Here is a 24,786-nt window from a genome sequence, read left to right as displayed (position 1 = left end):
AGGCTCTGCCCCTTACCTGGGGCACCCTTCCTCTGTCGCGTGGCTCGGCTGACTCTTAAGCTCCTCCGAGAAGTCTTCCTTCCACCCCCAGACCGGACCAACACCTCGCCTCCTCGTCTGGCCGTATAAGGCATCACAAACACCTGCTGAGGGTGTTCTATCGCCGGACGATTCCTCACACCTTGGCCTCCTCCACTGATCACCTCACCTGTTGTCATTTACTCAGTACATCGTTCTGGAACGCTGGGAGGATTAACGACACACGCCTGGCAGAAGCCTAGTTGCAGTCACTCGTTCTGGCCCCTGACGGTTACTAACTCTTAAATTTCCCTGCACTAAATACCACTCAGATCTCAGTAATTCCGAGCATTCCTGCCGGCAAAGAAACAAGAGATTGCATATTCACTGACTGAAGGACCCAAGTGGGTTTATGATGGTCTGAATACCAGGCAAGTGACTTGCTTAAGCTGTGAGATACTTAAGAATTCATATAAAAGAATTTGGAGGTTTAGAGAATATATATCTTCTGGGGGTGGGGAGGGGAACCAACTATCCTGACAATTCCTATAAATCAAATTCTATTACTTTGAGGAACAGTCTAAATTCAAAGATGTGCTTCCATGAGAAACTTTTGGTAAAAACCAGGAGCTAGGGATTAATTCAGGTCAAACGTTGAAGAATCGGAAACTGTATCTTAATGCCTGCCTCCTGTGAGTTTAGGATTAAAAAAATTTTTTTACAGGACACCTGGGCGGCTCAGTTAAACGTCCAACGCTTGATCTCAGCTCAGCTTATGAGCTCACAGTTCGTGGGATCAAGCCCCACGTCAGGGTCTGTGCTGACAGCTCGGAGCCTACGTGGGATTCTCCCTTCCTCGCTCTCTGCCCCTCCCCCACTCACGTGTGTGCTCTCGGTATCTCTCTCTCTCTCTCAAAATAAATGCTCAAACATGTAAAAATGTAAAAACCTTTTTACATAGATTGTTTCTTTCCGTGGACCTCTGGATAAAGCAATGAGGTAGGCAGGCTGGTATTACCATACCCATTTGACAGACAAGGAAACGGAGGCCCAGTTTAAGGCTGGGCCCTTTGATGATCTGGTGGCAAAGCCAGCTCTCCAGATGCCACCGCCCTCCCTGCTGGCCTCACGGGCCCACGCCTGGCGGGCGCTCTGCCGTCTCAATCTAGAAAAGCCCTCCACTCGTGACCCACGAGCCCGGCGTCTGCCTCCCGCCCTGGGCCCTGCCCACCCCTGGAGCTGGCCCCGCCCCCCCACGTCCGGGACGCCCCTCCTCTTCCTCCACCCCGATCCCAGGAGCGCCGGGCAGGCCCGGGCCTCAACCGCTCCCGTCCGAGCTCCCTTCCTGCTTCCCGTGGCGTCTGCAGTCTGGCGGTGGCCAGCGCGACCTCGGGCCCTGCGCGTGCCTCCTGTGGACCCTGGCGGCCCCTCCCGAGCCGCTTCACATCCTGCGGAAGAAAAATTAGTGCCGATGCCACCGGTTCATCCGAGTCAAAATTCTCCAAAATGAGCTTAATTAAAACGAGAGGCTCTTGGGTTTTCTCAGATTGGCTGTGATCAAACCCGCTCAGAACAATGGGTTTCTCACTGCTCTTTAGCTGAGCGTCTGTCCAATTCCCTGCCCCTGGTAGGCGCCAATCCTTGAGGCAAGAGAAAGAGAGAGAGGAAACGGGAGGAAGGAGGGGAAGGGGACAAGAAAATGAAGAAAACCCAAATCCTTCCGGATGCTTCCAACCCCCTCCACCCAAGACGCCCTTGTCGTCCTCAAGGCTTAAAACCATTGCAACCTGTGGAGGATATCAAACAAAACGTGGTCACTTGAGCCTACTCGTTCCCACAAACCGTGAGCAGCAAAGCAAAAGGCAATGCCCATCTGAAAGGCTGAGAAGGTCAACTGCAGGTTGCTGACCGTGACGGCTCTGTCCCCGGACTTCTGGCATTCCCATGGCCTCTGCGGTGCCACCAAGGTGAACGGGACAGGTGCCAGAGGAAGGAGCCGGCTCTCTCCCCAAATTTCTCTCTTCCGAAACCGCCTTGGGTTCTCTTCCTCAGATGGTCCCCAAATCCCGCTCCTTCCTTAAAATCCAAGCAGCTCTTGTTTGCCTCCCTCCATAATCGACTTTGGATGGGTTCTACTTCCTGGACTGTAACTCCCTCCATCCTCTCCAGAGGTCCATGAAAAGTTGATGTGTAAGCAGGCATATAACACCAGCGAGAAGAACCCACAAATCAGAGCAAACTTCTAGATTTTTTTTTTATTATGCATTTGACAGTATTTTCTGAGTGTTAGCACAACGGATGAATTTCTCTCCAAGATAGCATCCTGCCACAGAGCCAAACGGTGCCTATGTGTTTTAAAAATGTAACTCAAGCTCTAAGGAATATGCGTTTGGATCCAGAACACAATTTAAAATCTGCCTATATATACACAGCGGCTTTACTTTGAACAGATCCACATAAAGGAATCGAAATAAAGAGTTTCACAATAAATAGTTGCTTCTCTAAACTGTACACAGTCCTGCTAGCAAAGCACTGCCTCCTTTTCCGGGTGATAGGTACTCACTTTTCTATCCGTAAGAGCTCAAGAAATAACGCACGCAGAATTTAGCATTTGGTCAAGGCCAACGCTCTGTCGTTCACCACCTTAAATTTCCCCGCGTGGTGACCTGGGCATGCCTCCCATGTGGGTTCTCATCTCTCTGCCAGCTGGGGACGGGTGGGGGGGGGGGCATCTGCATCAATGACGTTGGCACCAAATACTTTGCCGGATACGCACGGTAATCTTGGGCCGGCCGTAAAAAGCACAGCGGAAACAGATCGCGACCTGCGGGGCATTACAATCCCCAGTGGTTGCCAATTACACAGATAAATAGGAATTTACATAATTTACAAAGAGTTTGCATTTGTGGCTTATTTTGAAGCCGTTCCCCAAAGATCCACATTTGTTCATGAAAGCGAATATTCTCCCAAATGGCCTAGAGGGGAGGCCGGCGGCTTTTACTGTGGCTCTCTGGGAAGTGCCTGGCCTGCCTGTCCGCAGAGGGCTCAGAAGGTCACCTGATCGAGGACAGGCTCGCGGCTGCACGTGTCGGGGTTCAAAGCCCACACGTACTTGTGTTCTTCTTTCCTTGTCACAAACATCAACGTTTCTTTTTCTCTTGTCCTCTCTTTCTCAAAGATACATTCTTCTAGTGGGTACTGTGCACACCTGAAAATCACTGTCTAAATCCTCCTAGAAGCTTCAAAGTCCTCAACTCCTGCAAAGCTACGCTCCGCATTCAAAATCGACGCCTGGCGCCCTCACTAGCCCACAGCGCGTGCCTTCTGGATGTCAGGACGGGAGCGTCGCATGCTCCCGCCGCATCGGTTATAAGGGGACGCGTGTTTACATTTGCAAAGTCAGCCTGGAGCCCACTTATACTCCAAGAGAAGTCAAAAGCCAGCAAGCGGCTGGATGTGCCACGGCGCTCCAAAAACAATTTCCTGCATGAAACCCGAGCCACGGACGTCAGGCTCTGGGGCACATCTGGGATCATTTTACCCATTAGAGAAACCGGGTCGTTGGGGCTGGGGCATTCCTGGGTGAGGGGTGTAACTGTTAAGTGTGGACCTTCTGACTGGGTTTTCCCCCCACCAGGCAAAACTCATTCCTGGTCCTCCAAGAGGCTGGGAACGGGAACCGGGAAGGAGCGGAAACTGAGGCCTCCCAGAAATGGGGTGCTGCTGGCCTGTGTCCGCAGGGGTTCCTGACACAGCAGAGGGGGAGGCAGAGCGCGGGGGGCCCGCCGCCGGGCAAGCACGTGATGCCAGAGGCCTAAGGCCTGCTCGCTTGGTCGGTCCCGGACTTCAGCCTATCTTGGAGAAAGGGGCAAAAGAGAAAAAGAGGTACGTTACGAAGGAGAGCGCTTACCGGCTGGAAAAGGGGACATCTCTCAGCTCCCTCTCTAGCCCTGTCCCCTGCTCTGAAGTGACCCTTCCCACCAGCGCTTCGTGGCAATGTCAGAGCCTGCCACCCACCCGGGAAGGTGTGAATGAATCACACCAGCAGAGGCAGCCGCTGGGAGGTGCCCCACAGCCTGGTCCCGTCTTTGATTATCACAAGCTCAGGACGGTGGCAGCTTCCAATCTGAGAATGCTTATCTGGGAATTATTAAGTCGAGTCTTGCAAGAAAGCAGGGACCATGGCTTATAAGAAAAGACTTTTCTTCCCACGTAAAGCTTCTTATGGGAGCTTTACGTGAATCGTGAAAACCTGGGAAGAGTCTCCTTTCCAGGCCCCAGTGGGGACACGTGTGCGTGCTTCCTCACCTTCTGGACGTTCAATGGAACAGTTAAGAGCAGCGACAGCAAAAGCAACTTCACGCTTTTTCCGTGCGGGGCTCTCTGGCCTTCCTTGAACAGACCCAGCATATTCCTACCACAGGACCTTTGCACTTACTGTTCTTCCTCCCTGAACTCTCCTCCCCTTCATCATCCCCCTGGCTCACCCCTGGACTTCCTGCAGATCATTCTGCCAAGGAGACCGCCCTGTCCACCCAATCCCAAACTGCAACCCCCAGCCCTGGCACTTCCTGTCCCGACCCTGCTTTCCTGAGTTACCCACAGTCAACCACGGCCCGGAAGTAGATGTTCCTCCTTCCGACACAGCGTCAGGAGGACAACAGTAACCTCGCGCTGTGTCCAGGCCTGTGTATTCAGCTCACTCACATCTTCACGCAGCATTTTACCACCCCTCCTCGTCACAAGGGGGGTGAGTACAAACCCAACGTTTTGGGAGAGAAAGAGAGACCACACTCACGTGACTTTTATTACAGGAGATTGCCATACTTGTCCTACTTTATGACCAGGTATCATAGTTACTCTCTCCCTGTGCCTGGTTTATCAATGCGACGTCCTGGTAGAGGTGTGTGTGTGTGTGTGTGTGTGTGTATGTGTGTGTGTGTAGGGAAAAATGCAGGACCTATGGGCGTGTCCGTGGTTCTGGCCTCCACTGAGGGCTCTGGAACGAAGCCCCCATGGGGGAGGGGGGACGAGTGTTTTCGTCTGCGGTCAGCTCCCCACATTCTGTAAGTTCCGCAAACACAGCCCCTCCGCCTTGTCCCCTCCCGCATCCCCGACTTCCAGAGCGCTGCCCGGCATGTCGCAGGTGCACCACACATCTTTGCTGAATGAATGCATGAGTGAATGAATAAATGATGTCAAGGATGGATGGTTTTAATCACAGCCCGTCCTCCCCGAGAGGAGCGTGGGTTTGGGGCGAGGGAGAGAGAACAAAGCAAAAAGAGGCAAAGCAGGGACCAGCTGGGGCCTGACTCACGCTCTCCCGGGGCCTCTCTCTGCCGCCTCGCCCGCCCCCCTCCTCTCCGTCCGTATTACAGATGCTGACGGATCTCTCCAGACGACTAGAAGCGACTGCCACCGATTTGGAAAGCCTCCTGTATACTGAGCAGGGTTTAATCTCCCCTTGATCAGTCCCTGTAGGAACCCAAGCCACCTCCAGGCTATTATCATGGACATAAATTACCGTCCCATTGCACATGTGTAGGCGAGCCACTAATAACAATTTCTGATTGATAGAATGACAAGTAAACCGAGTCTGGCTGCAGGAAACCCTCAGAATCTCTCATACAAAAAAGACAAGCAGGTTAAAAAAAAAAAATCATAAGCCTGACTGGGGGACATAGACGGTATGCTGCCAGATTTCACCCCCCATCCAGAATCAGCTGCTGAAAACAAGAAATGATTTGGGTGGGGGGTGGGGCGTGGTAAAGACCACACATTGCTTCGGGAGAAGTGAAACATGGGCCCAGGTAGTTGAGCCTGGGCAGGGAAGGCGGCGGGGCTGGGGGGGGGCGGGGAGGTGTCTCCGAGCAGCAGGGGTCAGCAAGCTGTGTCCAGGCCCAGGGAAACCCAGAGCCGGATGTTACTGCTCTAGAGTTACAAGGGAGGCAAGGGGTCAACTCCCGTGACAAGAGCGGCTGGCCGGGGGCAGGGCAATGACAGTGACTGTCCACAGCTTCAGCCTGCTCTGTCCCCAGGGACAGTCTACCAGAGGCCCGGTTCTGTGGGTGCAGCGCCCCACGTGTGGTGGGGCTCCCACCGGCTGCCCTCACAGATCACTCGCCACCCTCACGTCCTCCTTGTCCCCAAGGGTGCGACGCCTCAGAAAGTATCTTCACCTCCTCGGACGCAGGCCTCCATCGGCACCGCCGGCTGGCTGTTCCTCTTCGTCAGGATTTTCTGCTGTCCTTGAGTTCCTGGGGGGAGAGAGAGCTGGTCTGCATGAATCGACCTGTACTTCTGTCTGGCTGGTTTTCGGTCGTCAGATCAGGACCTGCTCTTCCCCACCAACGGGCACGGTAGCACATTCCCCAAAGACCACATCTCAGGCACGGTTTCTGAAGGTTGAGCCCCCAGGGGGTGGATTTCTACCAAAGTAGAGCGTCTACCCCCTCAATTATTCGTCAGATGTTAAGGAGTCAAGAAGAAGAACGCAGTTGGCCCTGGGGTTTCCGACAGCGAATCCTGGGTCCCTGACCACTAAGGCCACCACCTGCCTATTGAGCGGACGCCCGTGTCAACGGTCGTCCCACGTCAAACCCGCAGTCTGCCCATTTAGCCGGGTCCACCCCGATTCACAAACCTCTCTCCGGCAGCCAGAGTTAGGGCTACAGGGTCTCAAACTCGAGGAGTCCCCAGAGTGAGGTGATGTGCAAATACAGGTGAATGGATGCAGCACATCTCCCTCAGAGGTGAGTGGCTCCCTCAGTTCCAGCCTATACTGGCCAGGAGGGAACGCGGGGCCCTCCTGCGACCAGATCGTCCCATCTGCGGCTCTTCGAGAAGCTAAAAATACGCGTGTGGCAAGGGTGGGTAATTCTTCAACATTTAAATGTTGGCAACTCACTGAGATTTTGGCAAAGTTGCCGTGCGGTCCACAAGTGTGTCTGCAGACCAGACGTGGCCAGGGCCACGTTGCGGGTTCTGTTCTGAAAGGCAGCAAGGGGGCCGGACGCGGTACCCACCCGCCCCCACCCCCCGGAGCCAAGGGCACCCACGTGCGGTGTGCAGCCCACTGGACCACACCAGCCGGGGCGCACCCAAGCCCTCCTGCCCCAGGCCCCGCGCCCCGCGCGGCAGTCAGACTCTCCCAGCCCGTTTTCACCCAGAGCTGCAGCTCCACGGGGGTGAGTGTGACGGGGACGTCGTACCTGCTGACGGCCAGGGTGCGGGTACAGAAGTGCAGGCAGGCGCTGTCCCGACTCCGCACACAAGCGCAGCGCAGCGTCCGCTTGGACGGCTGTGGGCTCTGCGGGAACGGCCCCGCGGACCTCTTGCTCCGGAAGCTTCCTCTGTAGTTGGACAGTCCATAGGGCACGGTCCGTCTGCAAAGGACAGAGCAGCGTCAGGGCCGCGTGTGGACGAGCGCCATGGGCCTCCCCACTCCGGTGGCATCCGTGGGGGCGGAGCTGGCCAGGGCTGGGAGACCGCGGATCCAGCAAGAGAGGTGGGGTCCAGCGACACCTTGAGAACTGGTGTCCCCGCGGTCCCCCATGCTCTGGGTCTCAGGAAACCTGTGCAGGGAACCTTTCAGCCGTCTTCCCCAAGCCCCCAGCAAGGGGGCTGGGGCCGAGGGGGTAGGGCGGTGGGGGGCGCTGGGGGAGGAGGTGTCAGCACTCGAGGTGCGCCCCCAGGCCCGGGTCCTTCGAGGGCGGTTCTGGGCTGTCTTCCTGGGCCCGAACCCCAGACACTGACATTCTGGCTGACACACACGCTGGTCTGCCTCATCCTTGGGTGAGCGCCCGGGGCCCGTCATCCATACCAGTAAGAGGCCTGCCCAGCTCCCAGCCCGAGGCCGGCCGTGCCCTGCCCGCCAAACAGCCAATTTCTCGTGTGCGCACATCGCCTCGCCGTCTGCATTAACGGGAATACACAAATGTAATTATGGCCATTATGGACACATCCTGGCCTCCAAACACGGGTTTCCTCGAATACACAAACATCAGAGGCAAGGATGGAACTGTCCTTGGGGAAAGGCTTATTTAAAAAATCTCATTTAGAAGTCTGAAAACGTTTACCAGTCTCACTTATGGCTGGAGCTGGACGAGGCTGTCGGTGTCATTTGGAACAATTAACATTTGTCTTTTTCTTATGCTCATCTACATCCAAACCGTCACTCTCCAGAGAAGGGGGAAGACAGCCAGGCGGCAGTGTGGTGGGAAAAATTAAAAGCATATGCTTAACTCATTAGCACCATTGAACGGGACTGGGGGACAAATTGCTAATAACCAGAGAAAGCTTATGTGGCGAAAAGTTACTTTTCCAACAGGGCCTGGTTTTCCAAGATGAGCCACCTTGGTTTCTGTGAGCCCCACGGAGCATCACCAATCACCCGCCTCAAAGGGGATTCTGACATCCTCTCTGGATTCTCAAAATAAAATCAAATTGGATTTACTTTAATTTGAAACATACATCAACATCATGGAGTCTTTCGGGGTGGTGGGGGCGGAGCGGGGGTGGGAGCGCCCCCTCGCGACCTGATGCTTGGAACCCACTTCCAACGTCCCCCTCTCTGCTGGGTCGGAGGCCAGAGCAAAGGAGTGCCCCCTCCCCATTCATCTTCTTGTGTCTGTGCTCCGCATTGTGGCGGGTTCCTTCCCAATGGGTAGAAGGTGGCTGCCTCCTGCCCTCGGTACTGGCTCACAAAATGGAGAAAGCAAGCAGAATCCAGTCCCGTTCTGAGCCGAACCTTTGCCAAAATCCCATTTCTTCTCAGGAGTGGGATGGCAGCACGACAGAGACTGTCGTGAGGCGGGATCTGGCTAAAGGTATGTTCTTCCGGTAATAGGGCCGCCTTCAATCTCAAAGTGTTGACATTAAACCCGGTCCCCATTTCTTGGTGAAAATTACACACGAGGAATAACAACGCTCCCGTGTTTCCATCAACGGCAAGACTTCCGATTTTGGAACTGCCGGAAGCTGATGGTGTGTTTGCGTGTGCACAGCCACTCGACTTCGGCGAAAACACTCCGAAGTGTTTTAAGTAAGGAAACAAGGTGACACGGTATTTGTTAATAGAGCAAAGCTAAGCGCTTTCCCAGCAGTCAAGTGCAAGGAGCTCGTATGCAAATGAGTCCTTGCAATTTTCAAAGAATGTTCACAGAGAGACACTGCCCCCTCCTCTTCCCCCCGCCCCTATCCTGGGCCTAGAAACCCCTGCTCCAAGCCCTGGGGGTCCAAGCATGCTCCCCCTTCCTGGTTGGCTGGCTGAGCTCCAGGAGGGGTTGGGGAGGGTAGAGGCTGCAGAAACGAAGGGTTTAGAAGGTGGTCCAGACCCCAGAAAAGCCAGCCTCTAACAAGGCTCCAGTTCCAACGGAGGCATGGGCCGACAATCTGAAGGTTTTAAATTAACCTGATAAGCTCTTAAGTAAGACAGTTCTACCTTCCTACCTGAACAAACATGGCTTCAAAACACCCTGGACGTCCGGGCTTGAATTTAGAATCCTGGAGCTGTGTTGGAGCGTGGCCACCCAAGGAGGTTCACACCTTCTCTTCCATCCCACTCAGTCCCACACCAAGGGGGCCTCATCCACCCCCTGGCCACACTGTGGACCTTGGGGGATGTGCCTGGAGCCCTGTGCCATCCCTGGGTGCCAGACTCCGGAAGATACCCGCACGGGCCCTGGAAGCGGGCTTGGGGACATTTGGGTAAAGGATTCCATGATCCTGAATACCTGGAACACGGTCTAGAAGGGGTACACGCTTAGTCCCATAGACTCCTCGGATGGGGTAGGAGACATGGCCAGAGGAGGGCCAGAGGCAGCCCTGTGGCCCAGAGGGCCCAGCGCAGGGGACCTGAGGGTCCAGATCTAAAGGTGACTCACCAGCTCCTCAAGAGGAGAAGTCTGGTCTCTTCTGCCGTACCTGCCATGGACCCAGCACGAGGCTGAGCAAATGGGAGGAGTTGTGAGAATCCAGTCTGATAAGACAGGATCCTCTCCAACCTAAAAGGTTCAATAACCACAAATTCATTACAAAGAATCTCCAAGATTTGCCAAGCATTATACAAATACGTGTATAATGCATATGTATTATACACATATATTACGTATAGATACCATACACATATATACAAATTCATGAGAATCTCCAACATTTGTCAAGCATTACACATATACACGTATAAAACGTACGTACGTATCTATATGTCCCTAGCATCATTCTAAGCGTGACGGGGATACAGGAAGGTCTTCAGGAGTTCACACACTCCGGGGCTACGAAACCAGGTCAAGGAGACATTATAAGCCAATATATACGGGTACGTGCCAGGTACACAAAGCACGGAGAAGGCTGAGCTGGCGACTGCATTTTACGTCGTAAAGCACTTACATGACGATCACTCCACCCTCTTGACAGTTTCCTGACCTACAAAAGGGCTGCTGGACACACTGAGTGACACGCTGCACTACAGAATGAAAGAGTCAGCAAAAAGCTGGTCTGGGAATTCGAGTGAGTTGTCAGCAGGCAGGAAAATCCCACCCACCCCGCCTGCATTTGAGATGTGTGAACAAGCAATAAAAACGGGTAAGTAAGGGGCCAGAGCGCCATAAGGCGCAGCAATGCTGTCCTCTGCCATGCTTCCTTCCGGCCGCTCTGTCCTTCTACACGGCCCGTCCAACAAGCGCTTGGGTTTCAGTCGTCTCGGTGCCCGTTCGCACTTTTTAACGTTTCTTGAACAGCGAATTGGAAGCACCTAATGGTGGACCGATGAAAATGAAGTCCGCTCGGCTCAGAACCCCTGCCCAGCACCCTCTCCGGCCAATTGCTTTAGCCCACTGCTCAACAGTTGGGTTTGGAGAAGGCGGTTCTTTGCAAAAAGTAGGCAGCTCTTTCCTCTGTTCGGCTTTCGGTTAAAACACAAGAGCTCCACACAAAGGAGACGCAGACGAGAAGATCAATCCAAATGCTCTTAGACAAGACAGAACACCCTTCCGGCGTATCTTCACATGCGGTGTCTCACATGGTGTCTGTCTGTGCAATAAACTGTCCCGCCACCTACGTACGTTCATTATTGATGGGGGACGGCGGTGCCAGTGTTATTTATCACGGTGTTCCTTATTTACCACTTTTTCCTAAATGTCATCTACGAATGTTGTTAAATATCAAACTTCCAAATCCCCTGTGCTCATCCTTCACCTGCATAGCGCACGGGAAGCGCTTGATTTTTCTCTGCAAGAAGTTTTTAAAATAAGGAAAATTGCCTTTTCTTTTTTTTTTTTAAAGATTCTGTTTTTAAGTTCAGTGTTGCCTTCTCATATAAATGGATTTGTTATCTCCATCTTTCTGATTAGGAAACTGGCTTCTATACCTGAACTTTAAATTTTGTTTAATGTTTTATTATTTATTTTTTGAGAGAGAGAGAGACAGAACACGAGCAGGGGACAGGCGGAGAGAGAGAGAGACACGGAATCCGAAGCGGGCTCCAGGCTCCGAGCTGTCGGCACAGAGCCCGACGCGGGACTCGAACCCACGAACCGCAAGATCATGACCTGAGCCGCAGTCAGATACTCAACTGACTGAGCCACCCAGGCGCCCCTATACCTGAACTTTAAAGGAGGGATAGAGACATCCGCAGGGGCCAGCCAGAAGCAGCAAAAAGAGATTCACTGACCAAATTCTAATCTCCCAGGAAAGTTTATCAAATTGTCGTTGAAAACCCAGTTTTTTCCCCCCCACCCCACTGAGCAGCATTCAGCAAATATCAGACTGGACTGGACTCTGGGTGAACATCCATGAACAAGACAGACAAGACAAAGTGGCCCTGTTCACACACAGCTTTAATCCACCACAGGGGTTGGCAATTTGGCAATTTATGGGTTTCATCCAATCAACAGAGGGTTTTTCTTTTCATTTGACAGTTTTTATGAAATTGAACATCCCGATTTCCAGCTTCTCTCAGATAACTAACTAGAGGCTGTATCAACACCAACCCCAATCTCCAACATGGCTCAACCGTCATCACAAGCCTAGTGACAAAGTCAGAGATGGGGCATGAACGCTCTATTTTGCCCCAATCCCTGCAAACACCTTTCTTTCTGCTCATTTGTGTTACCTGTCCGGCCCTCGTGGGCATCTGAGTCTGGTGGCCTGTCCCATAGCACCGAGTCAGACAGGTCACAGGACACACATGTCACAGAGTGACAAGATCAGCCCTCGACACCATTTTTATAAATAGAGCTGTTTGCAATTTAAAAAGCCCACATTCCAGTCTCTGACACAAACAGATTGTTTTCACTTCCATCGGAACGTCGATTTGAGGCTCTATTTCCTCTGTTCCCATTCTTCCTTCTGAGAGGGGGAGCAAAGGCAGATTCACCCTTGGGCCCAGGGAACATACTGTACAGAAGGTGTGACCCCACCGGCCGACCCTGCACGGTCATCAGATACCTCCCGCCACTCCCCGGAGAAACCACTTCTCAACCCCAGTGCGCCTTCTAACGACCGCCCCATCTCAGGTCTCCCGAACTTCCTTCCACAGAAGGCAAGTCCCGAGCTTAGGAATGTCTTCTTGGGCAAGGAAGAAAGTGTGACCTACCTTCGCTCACTGCCTTGGTCCCCCTAACCGGGGAGAACTGTGAAGAAAGAACTCTGGAGCAGTAAGACAGGAGAGAGTAGCCACGGGCTATGGCCATTCTCTTCCACGAGCACCCAGTGCACCTGCTGAGCCCAAAGGTGAGAAGGCAGGGGGGACGCAAGCCCAGAGACAGGAGGACCCCTCTTAAAGGACTTGAAAGCCTGGAATCCTCTAGAGCCTGAGGCCAAGCTTGGTTGCGTCTGTCTCCTGGAATCTAAGCGCCTACCTTTCCTCTGGGGGATTATCCTTCCCTCCCGTGTGAGGTCTCCCCGAGACCGTCCATCAGTGTGCCTCACCTGCCCCTGAGGACTCAGCAGGTGACCCGAGCTGGGCAAATGGGATCCTGTCTCTCCCAAGACGCCCGAGTGGGGCAACACGAGATCGGAAAGCTACCGTTTCCCAGGGGGCCCCACACTGCCTTGTCCATCCCACTGAGCCCCTGGGCCCGCAGTCCCGGTCCCCCTCCTGCTTCTGACGCTTCTTCTCAGTCTGTGTCCTTCCAATAAATGTCCTTTATGCCACATTAGTCTAGACTAGGTTTCTGTGGCTGGTGACCAGTGACGGCCAGCTGATCCGGAACTCACTTTCTTGCGACTGAAGTGACCGTGACCTCTTGGATTCAACAGGAAGACCCAGAGTGTCTCCAGCTGCCGGAAATTTTCTCCGTCGCAACAAAGCACAAACGAGTGGGTTCAGAGTCAGGACAAAACCCAGCAAACTAAGCTGGCTGGAGTCCTTTCCCTCCAGGTGTGCCCACTGTGAAATGTTTGCTTTGAATCACGCCGCGCTTTGGGCAGGTTAAAGCAGGCGGGCCACTCACTCTCCTCCGTTTCAAGATGCCCGGAGCCGAGCCCCAGACTCAGCTGACCACCTCGGAAGCCTTCGCCTCCAGCGAATCGATCCCTCGTCCACCCGTCAAATGCTTGTGCAAGTCTGCTGCAGGCCAGGCCTCGTGCCAGACAACCCACAGGGGGCCCTTCCGGCCTCCAGGAAAGAAAACAGACCAGGAAATACAGCTCCTCAGCGACCCTGTTATACAAGCAGAAGATACACATCGTGCCTTCTGGTTCGAAAGGGGACGACACAAATCTTATGCTCACAAACAACGTGAAATGAACGGGCAATCTGTAGCTCTGCTTCCCTGCAGAAAATCCTTGCATCTCAGCGTCGAAAGACCCCAAGGCGGACCGCTCGCCCGGCCACCAGCCCATGTGGAGCTTCCTCCTCCCGCAGCCTCGAAAACAGCCAGTGATCCTCCAGTGTTTAGAAATATCAAAAGTCAGCAATGTGCTGTGTGTTGGTGGTTAACTATTTTTTAGGACACTCATCCACCCAAAAAAAAAAAAAAAAAAAAAAAGGTTGAGCTTATCCAGGACTTGGCTGTTTGTTTGGGAGTATTACGAGAATAAGAGACATTTTCAGAGTCTGCGAAGGGCTGACCCCCATCACTAAGACCCAAGAATGATGGTCGATTCTACATCTCTCCTGGCTTCCTTCTTGTCCCTCCTGATCAGAATTAACTGGGCCTCTCCAACCGGAACCACTGATCATTTCTGTCTTGCTCACTTCCGCACACGCGTAGCATCTGGCTCAGCGTGGTGCTCAGTAACACCTCAATTATCTCAGTAATAGGTACGTGTTGAATGAACGGAGGAAGGAAGGCGTGACGTCTAAATGAGCCGTTATTTCTGGGCTACACCCCATCTCCCAAATGTACTGCCTTCTTGGCTGACTTATCGGACTTCTATTGTTGCCCTCAACTGGCCCATCCTAGAGGGTTTTTTCCTGGAGAGAAGGGATCTCCAGATTCCTCAAAGTGAAAGATCTATGTCTTGACAAGAGCTCCTGCTGGCCACACCAGTGGCACGATGGAAAAGCCAGTTGCATCAATGGCTGAGGCACCAGAGGGGACTCCAGAGGGTCGCTAGGCTGACCCAGGTTTCTGGTCCAAACGGAAGACTAGCTTACTGAGAGCCCCCGGGGAGTACCTTTCCTCTGAGCCTGAGAAAGGAAAGGGCTGGCTGGACCTCTGGAAATGTCTGTCCATCTCCATACTCCACCTAGAGATCCCCAGACACCTGCATCACCCCGTCTGCAAACAGCATTGGCCGGAGCAGTCCCGACCTTTCACTCCAGCAATAAAACCACAGCTAAATGGCGGGGCGGCGGGGGGTGGGGGGGGTCCCTGTCCCCCAACAGACTCCAGGGTCTCACCACCACGCGTTGGCCTAGATTGTTTACATGCTCTTGTGTCCTCTTCCCATCTAAACAAGCTGAAAAATAACAGCGAAGCCACAGACTTTATCACAGCACCTGCTCCCTGGGACACAGGCACATTCTTCCCAAACACAGCACACACCCATGGAAGGAGATCTGGAGGCACGAGGGGTCCAAGGAAAGGGGAGCAGAAAAATGCTCCTAGCTTATGGTGTGCTGTGAGGTTTTTGAGAGTTACGGCTCAAAACAGAAGTTGGGAAGACAAAGCCTTCCGCTATGTGGGGCACGAAGCCATCTACGGAACCCTGCAGATGTGTGTTTTCCCCTCCATCTCGTATGGCCCGAAAGCGTGCACGTGGGGTTTCCTTCCCCAGCCCCCCGTGACCCTAACGGATTCCGGGGCAAATGTGGGCAATTCCACGTCTGTCTGGCACGGCCTCATTATAAGTTTATGCAAAGCCACACAGATGTGGCTCAAAATAGTTCCCAGCAGTGGAAACAGTGGAGGTAACATAAGGAGCAGATCCTTTTTCAGGAATGGAGGGGTATTCGCACAGGGATAAAAAAAGAAAATACAGACGCCATCACACATCCCTTTAAAGAATCCACAGTAAGAGAAGACGCTCTTGCTAATTTTCAGGAAACTTCACCGTAAGGATGGAAGATCCGACTGAACAAAGACCTACTCTCCAGCGCAACTATAATAAAGACTTGTTTTCCTCCTGATCTAGTTGTTTGCGTCCTTGGGTCATGTCCTTTTGGTAGCCCTGATCCATCGGCCACTTATCACAAACTAAGAATAATTGAGTCCCTGTAGAGACACGGGCTTTACCGCCAACCAAGAACTCAATGTTGGGGTCAGGGCAAGGCGAGTGGGGCAGGCCGGGTAAGCGATGTCCAGTCCTGCCTTTATTACAAATGCTGATACTCTGTTGATCATGAATTTCTTGCTTTGATTTTTTTTTTTTTTTTTTAAATACCGCATTAACATCCATTCATCTTTACGACGGACGCTTGGGCACACCTTCAGGGATGTCACCGGCCTCACCCCATCCTCGACCCTGCCCAACACCCGTGGAAACAGTCCAGGAGAGATACACACACCTCTGCTTTCTCGCTGACTTGCTTCTGACCTTTGGCAGAACTTTTACGCTCCCCGAGGCGTGGGCGGAGGCCCCCCCCCCCCCCCGACACACACCGCGCCATGGGCCATTTGCACCACTGCCACTTTGGCCTTCGTGCCTCTCAGGGACTCCTGAAATGAATGTTTCCTTCTGTAAACTGCTGGGCTGGGACACAGGGCTCCCCGGCTGCCCCGTTCTGGGGTTACTGTGTGTCGAGGCCTCCTGCCCGGTCGGGCCTGAGCAGCCCATAGAACAAGGGAAGGTCTGCACCTCCCAGCCCTTGGACAAGCTCTCCAAAAGCTCTGGCCTCCCCAACGCTCCAAGCTGGGGCGGCTGAGAGAGGCAGACAGATACCCCGTCCCGCTGTCTGGACACGCAGCCCTCCCTTGGCAGTAAGACGGCTCTCCCTTCCTGTCCCAAGTAGGGGCAAGAGTGCGCGTGTCCCATTTCAAGGCACCACGTTTCCATCTGACAGGTGACACAGAAATGAGAGATCATCTCCTGCCGAAGGCGGAGTGCCTCTCTCGCAGGGCCGCCTGGGGGTGTGCGCGGCGGTGCGGCGGGTCCCCAGGGGGTCCGGGCCTGGGCTCTGGAGCAGAAAAGCCGGGCAAGGCCCCAGCACAGCCACAGGGCCTCCTGAAGGAAAGCGCCTTTTGCTTCCCAGCTTCCTTTGTTTTAAATTCTTGCAGGAATAAACCAGACAGGAGATGTCAGAGCCTTTCACCTGCCTTCAGATTTAAGGCCAAGTTCCCAGCTGTGAGGTCCCTTTCATCTAGCAGAAACCCAAATTCGCCCCCCCGGGGTCACACGGGGTCACGCCTTTCCTTCCACGCTTTCTTGCTGAAAAGCAAACTGCCCCTCGCCTCGAGCCCCTGTCATCGTGGGGATCTGCTGCGCTTTGACCAAGCCCGTCTCTGCCCCTGCACCCCACCCCCCGGCCTACTCACACCCACCCCGGGGCACAGAAAGGGGCTCTGGGGCCCAGCGACCCCTACAGTGAGGTCACCCTCCGTGCACCGACCTCTCCAACAAACTGAGGCTTAGCCCCAAGGCCCTCAACTCCTAAAGACGTATCTTGCCGTGAAGTGTCCCCAGGGACACGGTACCTGAACTCAAAACTAGGATCTAAACATTTACCAGATTTCAAAGGAGACAGACACGGTTCCCACGGGGAGAAAGGCTCACAAAGTCAAGCAAAACCGTCAGCGGTTCAAACTCACGTCCAGTCTGGCCGACAGCATCTTCTCTCCCGTGTCCTTCTCGCAGGCGCAAGGCGAATTATTTTCTGTAAACCAGCGCGCAGAGTGTCTCCTGGAATCGCTTCCTGGCAGAGCCCCTTCGGCTCCTGGGCAGGGTCGTCCCCGCAGATCAGAGGCCCGGCGTTTACTCGGGCGAGCACAGGAGAACGCGGACAGACCCCTTACGGAGACCTCGCCATGAGGCACTTAACAAACAGGTTCCAAACTGGCCGTTCACATTATCCTGAAATGACAGACCCCGGTGGCTGTCCCCACCTCCCCACTAACGGAGGGGAGCCCCAGGCCAACGCCTACACAGAATGCCAAGCCCCAAACATTCCAATGATTTACCAAGGGGACAGGGAAGCAAGAGAAAGCAAGGAGGGGCCGAAAGGGCGGAACCAAGTCTCACGGAGCCTGGAATAACCTTTGGCCGGAGTGTCCTTATCAAGCCGCTTCTCGGCAGCTGGAGGCAGCCAGGCACACCTTTACCCCCAGGTCTGTCAACCTCGTGCTAATGCAATGCCAGCTAGACCTTCCGGGAGCGCCACTGAGGGCTGGAGATGGTGTAGGTCAGTGCTAACCCCTCCCCACCCCCCACTCCTAGGCCAGGCAAGACCTGCGGCGGCCGGTCCGAGGAGGTGACCTCAGCCGCACTTGAGCAAGAAGTTTCTGCTCACGGGCGCCCCCCAACCGCAGCATGGGGCATGGCAGGAGGCACTGGCCGCGGCCTAGAGGTGGTACCGTTATCTTTACGGCGGTGTCTTGGCGATATATTCACTATATTCCGTGTCCCCTCTCCCGTCTGGCGTCACTGTCACACGTCTTTACACACGGGAGTCGGTCTCTGTCAACGCTGGCCGCCATCGTCGTCGTCGCCTGTGTCGCTGTGATTATCACGACGGCCAGAGACACTCTGACCCTCCGCCTCACCAGCTGCATCCCCACAACAATACGCCCAGTCCCGACTCAGGGGGCGGGCGGTCGCACCGCGGGTGGACAGCAGGCCTCGCATCGGCAGGAGGCTGGGTCCCAAGTGCGTCCATTTCCCTGGGACGGTCTAACGCGTGGGATGCCCCTTCTTGCAAACGTGAACGTGACCTTCTTGAACGACAAAGGAGGCAACGACGAAGCAGCGTTGCCTTTTTGTGCTAAAATGCATTAAAATACAAGTTCAAGTGTTTTTTTAATTACCGTCATCATTATCGTTTTTGTTCTACTTCTTTGGGAGAGGAAAAGAACCCAAAACAAACGTCATTCCCGCTGGGCCGAGTCAGCGTGGCAGGCTTTGACGCAGCGAGGGTGGCGGGCGGGTCATCCTGTGAGGCCGCCACCCCAGGGTCCCACTGGCGCTGGCACCTTACCCAGGGGGCGCTCAGGGAGGGTCACCACACCCAAGTCAGTCCGCTAGCCAGCCAGGACACAGGGCAGAGTGCCTGCGTCTGGCACCTTCCCACGAGCAGGGGCCGTAGATCCCAGACTTTCCGCCACAGTCAAGATGGCACACATCCGCACGACCCGCTTCATAAATGCGTTCCCCCTGGTCAGTTCACGCGGCCCAGAGCTGCGTCTGGAAAACACGCTCCCCATCACAGCACACAACGCCTCTCCCTCACTATGTCCTTGGAGCGATTAACAGACGGCAGGTGCCGTCAGTTCTCGGGAACAGAGTGGGAGGAACAGAGGGGTTAATTTTATGTGTCAACTTAGCCAGGCCACCGTACCCTGATACTTGGTCAGGTGCCAGTCTAGATGTTGCCGAGAAGGTATTTGTTTTAGGTGTAAGGTTAAGATCCGCAGACTTTGAGCAAAGCAGATTACCCTCCGTAATGTGGGTGGGCCTCAACTAATCAGTCGAAGGCCTTAGTGGAAAAAAACAAAACAAAACTGGGGTGCCTGACGAGGAAAGAATTCTGCCTCCAGAATGCCTCCTGTGGGCGTATGTGCGCGTACTTACACGGACATCTCTACACACACACACACACACACACGCACACGCACACGTGTCCTATTAGTTCTTTCTCTCTGGCGACCCCAGTACAATCCCCCACTGGGCTCGAGGACACTTCTGTTTCTCAAGCACTCGCAGAGGACGGCCCCAGGTGTACATGTGTGTAAGCACACACGCTCCTTGCTCACCACCTCTTCCCCCGTTATCTTATTCTTGGCAAGCTTTCCACGATCCTAAGATGGGACGTGTGTTTCTCTGATTTGGAGGTTTTTTTCCTGTTCCTGATTTGGAGGGCGATGGTGGGATTGTTGGGGGAGGGGCGAAAGCTCCCCGACACGGCCAAGGGGAGTCACGAAGACCACCCTGTGCCGTGGCTCCGCGCCTCCACAAGCCCAGGAAGTGCACCTGCCCAGGACACATTTGGTTCCTCTTTGGGGCCGGCCACACACTTCCTAGAGGCTGAATGCAAGTCACGGGCCACACCCCCCCGAGAAAATCCACATTCCCGCACACGTCTGCTGGGATGCGCGGGCCTCTGGAGAGCGTGCACGCACGCTGGAACAAGAAGCCTTGTTTGTGGGAGGAAGCACGGCAGACCCGAACCTCAGTGACGGCGAAGACAGGAAGAAGCGCCAGGCGGCCGGACCTAAGCAAAGCCAACCGGCTGTCCCGAAGGTCTAGCACCCGGCAGAGAGCGCTCGCCGAGCTCGGTCTGCAAGAAGGAAGCCCGTAAAAGTCTGTGGCAGAGCCAGACACCCTCAGCAATTCCACCCGCGAGATGCTCCGCGAACCTGGTCTCTCGAGCCCTCACCGGATGTCGACTTTCCACCGAAGATGCAGAAGGGGCCTCGGCGGTACCTCGCACGGTCCACCTGCAGCTTTCAGGTCCTCGGACACGGCGCGAGCGACCACACTCACGGAACGCCTGCCCATGTCCTCCCGAGGCAGAGAAGGACTGTGGGGTCTGTCTTCGTGCAACACGAGGGGCCGCAGGAAGGAAGACGTCACACGCCGCGACGTCACCCAAAGTCAAGACTCTCGACGTAGGCATGAAGATCAAGGCCCCTGCGGTTCCCGGCGCAGCGGCGAGGCCAGAATGCGCATCACACGTGGGAGAAGTTTCCACAGACCGGGAGGGTCTGCCACCGGAGGCGGGGGCAGGAACGGACAGGGACCCGGAAAAGACCTCGCTGCTCTCCACCGTCGCCCCTGTGGCTCAGCTCGGCGATGTGTCCTTCCTCCATCCTCCGAAGGCCCACGTCCCCCGTCCCTAGCCCATTTTCTCACGTTCCCGTCCTGTCCGAGATGTCTATGGACCTGTCTACCAATCTATAGAGTTTTGGAAGGAAAGAAGGGAAGAAAGGGAAGGAGAGAGGTGGGCGAGGGGAGTGGTGGGGGAAAGAAGGAAGGACGCAGAGCATCTGGAGAAAGCTTCCCTATGAAAGCGATTTTGCTTGTCTTACTTCAGAGTGCCCATCTGTCTGCTGTCATTTTTTTTGTACACAGAGCTCTCAAACACCATAGTTCATCCTTCTTTCCTAGTGTTCAAAATGAATCGGGGTCAGGAAAGAGGGGAAGAGGTCAAACCGCGAGGGAGGACGCCAGCAAGGCGGCCGCCCTAAAAAATTAAACAAGTCAAAGGCCCACAGCTTCATACGAGACAACTCGGAATTTCGAGACACGGCTGCCAACAGACCAGAGGGCGTTTACTGAGCCCCTTGGGTGCATTTCAAGCAATCAGGCCTCCAGCCGCGGCCAGGAGCCTGGTGACAAGCAGGGAACGGGGGGAGGTCTCCGAACCCGCTCCTGCCCCCCTCCCTCTCTCCTCTGCCCCAGGCCCGCTGCCTCTAATTCAGTCGACTCTCCTTTCTCCTTCTATATGCACAGCTTGGGCCCCTGGCTAAGGCAAGACGCAGTCCTGTGTTGACTGTCCCGAGTCCTTGATTCTACGAAGATACTTTGGTCACGACGCCAGGAAGGCAGGAATCAGAAAAGACAAGGGCGATGGGGACTGTGAGAAGACGTGACCCCGATCAGTGTCTGCGAACAGGAGGCAACCCGTGGCAGTCCTGTCGGGGACCACCTCCCCCGCCGCACATCACCTCCAGGTTTCCCACGGGAGGGGGGACTGTACAGGGGCCTGACCAGACACAGCCCACCAAGCCAACTCTACCGTTAGGCACGGCTACATGACGTGTGGGGCCCAGGATAAAAATGCAAAGTCTGGTTTGAACCTCTGGTTCAAAAAGTGTTAAGAATTTCCAGACGGCGTGAAACCGAGCGTGGGTCCTTCTGAGCCTGGGACCCCCGTGTGAGTGTCGAGGTGGTTCAGCGAAGCTGGCCCCGTCTGCCGCTCTGGCATAATGGGGTCACTTTCCAGACCTACCCCGGATGTGCTTAGAGATCCTGTCACCTGGTCTGAAAGCTATTTGACCCCTCAGGTGTACCCTCCTCGGTGCCTCCTTCTGCAGGGGCTCATGAAACGTGGCAGGTGAGCCCATCAAAGCTGTCACCCAGCGTGCTCAGAGGTTGGGGATGAAGGAAGCCGTGGGGGACATGAATCAGGGTGGCCCCAAACACAGCAGCAAAGTCGCCTTTCCCAGCGAAAGGTCCCCATTCACCACCAGCTCCTCAACAGGAATCCCCAGTAGGGCACCAGCAAGAGTCCCAAGAGATCCCAAGAACACCTGGGGAATCGAACACGGAGTCCCAGATTTCAGAGCTCGGGGGAGACAAAGCCCAGAAGGCAGGTGACCAGAGCAAGGTCAAGCCCTCTTTACTGTCTGTAAGGCGATGTTTCTGCAGAAGGAGATTCCCAAATCGAGTAAGTGAATGGGGGACACTCAAATCCTCCCACGGCAGAGTGCACTCTCTACCCATGGCCTTGGAAGGTGGACTCCAGACCCCAGGACTCCAGGTGGCACTGCCCTGGTCCTACAGTAAGAGTCCCTAGGGGCTGGAGGGGAGACGGGGAGGCCGTCTGTGGCAGTAGGTGGTGGTGGGCGACACTGGGTGATGGAGGCCAGCTTGTGGCAGGACCAGTCGGCACTGTACCCCCAGGAAGAAAGGAGCCTGGTGCCCGTGGAATTTCACCCTGCCTGGGAAGTTTCCACCAGGCCCTGCCAGGCCCACCCCTGCGCTCTCTGGAGAGCACGCTGCTTTCAAGGAATCTGAAACCCCTTGGAGCCTGGCAGGGTCGGGGGGCAGGGGCCCCACTTAGCCCCTGGGGCAGGAGATAACTTTCCTCAATCGAAGAAAGACTTCTCAGGTGTCTAATCCCTCTGGCCAGCTCACCTCTCTTGGAGGGAAGGCTCCCCCTTCCACCGGATCAGAAACTCTGAGATTGGGTTTCTTCCCGGCCAGGCCCTCAAAGGGGATAGGAGACACATCCCTGACCTGCAGACCCGGCCTGAGCCGGCGGCATGGGGGGCAGGGTGGGGGGGCGGCGAGAGCTGGGGGCCGTGCCAGGGCAGGCTCCCGGCTGGCCTGGCAGGAACGGGCTAAGGTGCTCCCGGGGGGGGGGGGGGGAGGATGTGGGCCGGGCCTGGGAGCCCCCAGCCCTGGCATCACTTCCCACCACCCAGGACCGGGCGGACTCACTCAGGAGTGTTGATCCAGATGATGTCCAGGTGGCAATAGTAGACGCACTCCTTGTCCTTGTAGGTGAAACACGTGCAGCGCCTTGCTCGGCGGTGCACAGGACCCCCCTCGGGTGCCTGTTCCCCAAACCGCCCTGGCTCCTGCTCCTGCCCAGGGTTTCTGGGACTTGGACTCTGCACTGCTGTAGTGGCCACGGCGTCCTCGATGTCCCCCTCGGATCTGGCTGCAGGCGGGGCCCCAGGCACGCCGCTCCTGCCGCTCCTGCCAGAGTCCCCAGGCTGGGGGCGAGGCACCAATCCTGCAGGAAGTAGACGGAGGGGCTCCTGAGCGTGCAGAACCCCCCACCCCCACCCCGACACACACCCCCACCGTTCCCAAGAGCCTGGGGGAGAGGGACAATCAAACTTGCTGCACTTTCTGTAAAGCCTCCAAGCTCTGCCACATGTTCTGAAAAGTTTGCAAACGCTACGTGCACAGTTTCGGAAAAGTTTACGAGTTGCGTGCATGACTCGGGGAAAAGCTTGCAAGCTATTTTCACTTTCCGCAAAGTCCGCAAGGTACTTGCGCCCGTTGAAAACTTTGCAATCGTCTTTGCACAGTTTCTGAACAGTTGGCAAACTTTTTTGAAAAGTTCCCAACTCCGTGAAAACTTCAACCCGGTCCGCGGGGCCGGCTGCATCTCTGGCTTTCCGGTGGGCCGCAACTTCCAGAGCCGCCCCCCCCCCGGGGGGAGGGGGGGGGTCGGTGCCCCGCTCGGCCCCCACCCCCAACCTCCGGCCCCAGCCCGCCCCCGGGCGCCTCCGGGGGTGGGGGGGCGAACCCAGGCAAGGGACCGCTCCCCACCACGCACCCTTCCGCGCCCCCCCCCCCCCCCCCGGCCCGGGGGTCCTTTTGTGTGCGCTCGCGCCGGGAGTGGCCCGCGCCCCGCCCGCTTACCTGCGGCGGAGGTCACCGTGAGCCCGAACAGGAGCCACAGCCCCGGCTCCATGAACCCCGATCGGGCGCGGGGCACCGGGCCGGGGGCACGGACGCCTGTGGCCGAGAAAGGGCGCTGGGCCCGGCGCGGCGGCCTCGCCCTCCGGCCGCGGGGTCCGAGGCCGGCGCTCGCTCGCTCGCTCGCTGCGCCCCGCGCCCCGGCCGGGAGTTGGCTGCGCCGCTCACACGCGTCAGAGCGCGCTGCCCATCGCCGCGCCGGGCCGGCTGTGGGCTCGGGCTTTTCTGGCGCCCGCACCACCCCCTCGCCTCCCCGCCCCCCGGAGGGGCTGGGGCTGCCGCGCGGGGCCTTTGAACCCGGGGCGCGCCGGGGGTCGCCTCCCAGCGCCGGGGCGGGGGGCGGGGAGGGGGGGAGCGGGCGGCGCGGCGGCCCGAGGCGCACCCAGCCGGCCGGGGGCGGGGGCGGCGCGCCGGGGGCCGGGGGCGGGGGGGGGGGGGCGCGGCGGGGCCGGGAGGCCGTGCGGCGCACGCTCGCGCACACGCACGCGTGTGCACACGCACCCGCGCGCGCTCCCCCTCGCCCCCCGCCGCCTCGCTGTCCCGGGACCTGCAGCTCCCACCGCAGAGCGCTGCTGACGATTAACGGCCGCGCCGGGAGGCTGTTATCTTTTATCTCAGGGTCTCCTGGAGAGCAGCATTTCTCCGTGGTGGCCCAATGACACCTTACCCTGGCACAGACCGTCCTGCCAAGGCCCCGGGTGCACTTTACACTCGTGACTCACGGGCACCGGCAGGCAGCGTCTCCCTGCCTCTCCCGGGAGCTCGGAGCCGGCGGGTGTGGGCGGTGGCAGGGGAGCAAAGTCAACCCAGAGGCAGGTTAGCGGGTCTGGGCGGCCCGGCCTCGCCGGCGGCTCGTCCTGGACCTCCTGCCCAGCGGAGGGCTCCCGGCTTCCCCTCCGTTTCCTCCGAGGGCGTCCAAGTGCAAAGTACTGAGGGCCCTTCCCGCTCACCTGGGCAGCACAGAAGACAGGGCTGCTTTATGTTGCTGTCGCCAGTACCACCTGCCTGAGA

At 56.2% G+C, this 24,786-nt stretch overlaps 1 protein-coding gene across 3 annotated transcripts; it reads right to left on the bottom strand.

Annotated features, from left to right (window-relative positions):
- Positions 1–2,247: 2,247 nt before the first annotated feature.
- Positions 2,248–24,169, bottom strand: EDN3 (endothelin 3). Of its 3 annotated transcripts, none has more exons than XM_058686116.1 (5): positions 23,719–24,169; positions 22,783–23,080; positions 7,230–7,403; positions 6,198–6,275; positions 2,248–5,182 (listed from the first exon to the last, which is right to left on the bottom strand). In XM_058686116.1, exons 1-5 carry the CDS (start codon positions 23,768–23,770, stop codon positions 5,068–5,070), a joined length of 717 nt encoding a protein of 238 aa, XP_058542099.1. In that variant the 5' UTR covers positions 23,771–24,169; the 3' UTR covers positions 2,248–5,067. The 3 variants fall into 3 exon arrangements, with proteins under 3 accessions (XP_058542099.1, XP_058542101.1, XP_058542100.1); XM_058686118.1 differs by having other exon boundaries at positions 2,248–3,873; positions 23,719–24,166; XM_058686117.1 differs by having other exon boundaries at positions 2,248–3,869; positions 23,719–24,165.
- Positions 24,170–24,786: the final 617 nt, after the last annotated feature.

Source organism: Neofelis nebulosa, chromosome 9 (genome assembly GCF_028018385.1).
Source record: "Neofelis nebulosa isolate mNeoNeb1 chromosome 9, mNeoNeb1.pri, whole genome shotgun sequence".
In the NCBI taxonomy this organism is placed as follows: domain Eukaryota; kingdom Metazoa; phylum Chordata; class Mammalia; order Carnivora; family Felidae; genus Neofelis; species Neofelis nebulosa.
The sequence above is the reverse complement of the archived record's forward strand: the minus strand, read 5'-3'. Positions and strand labels throughout refer to the sequence as shown.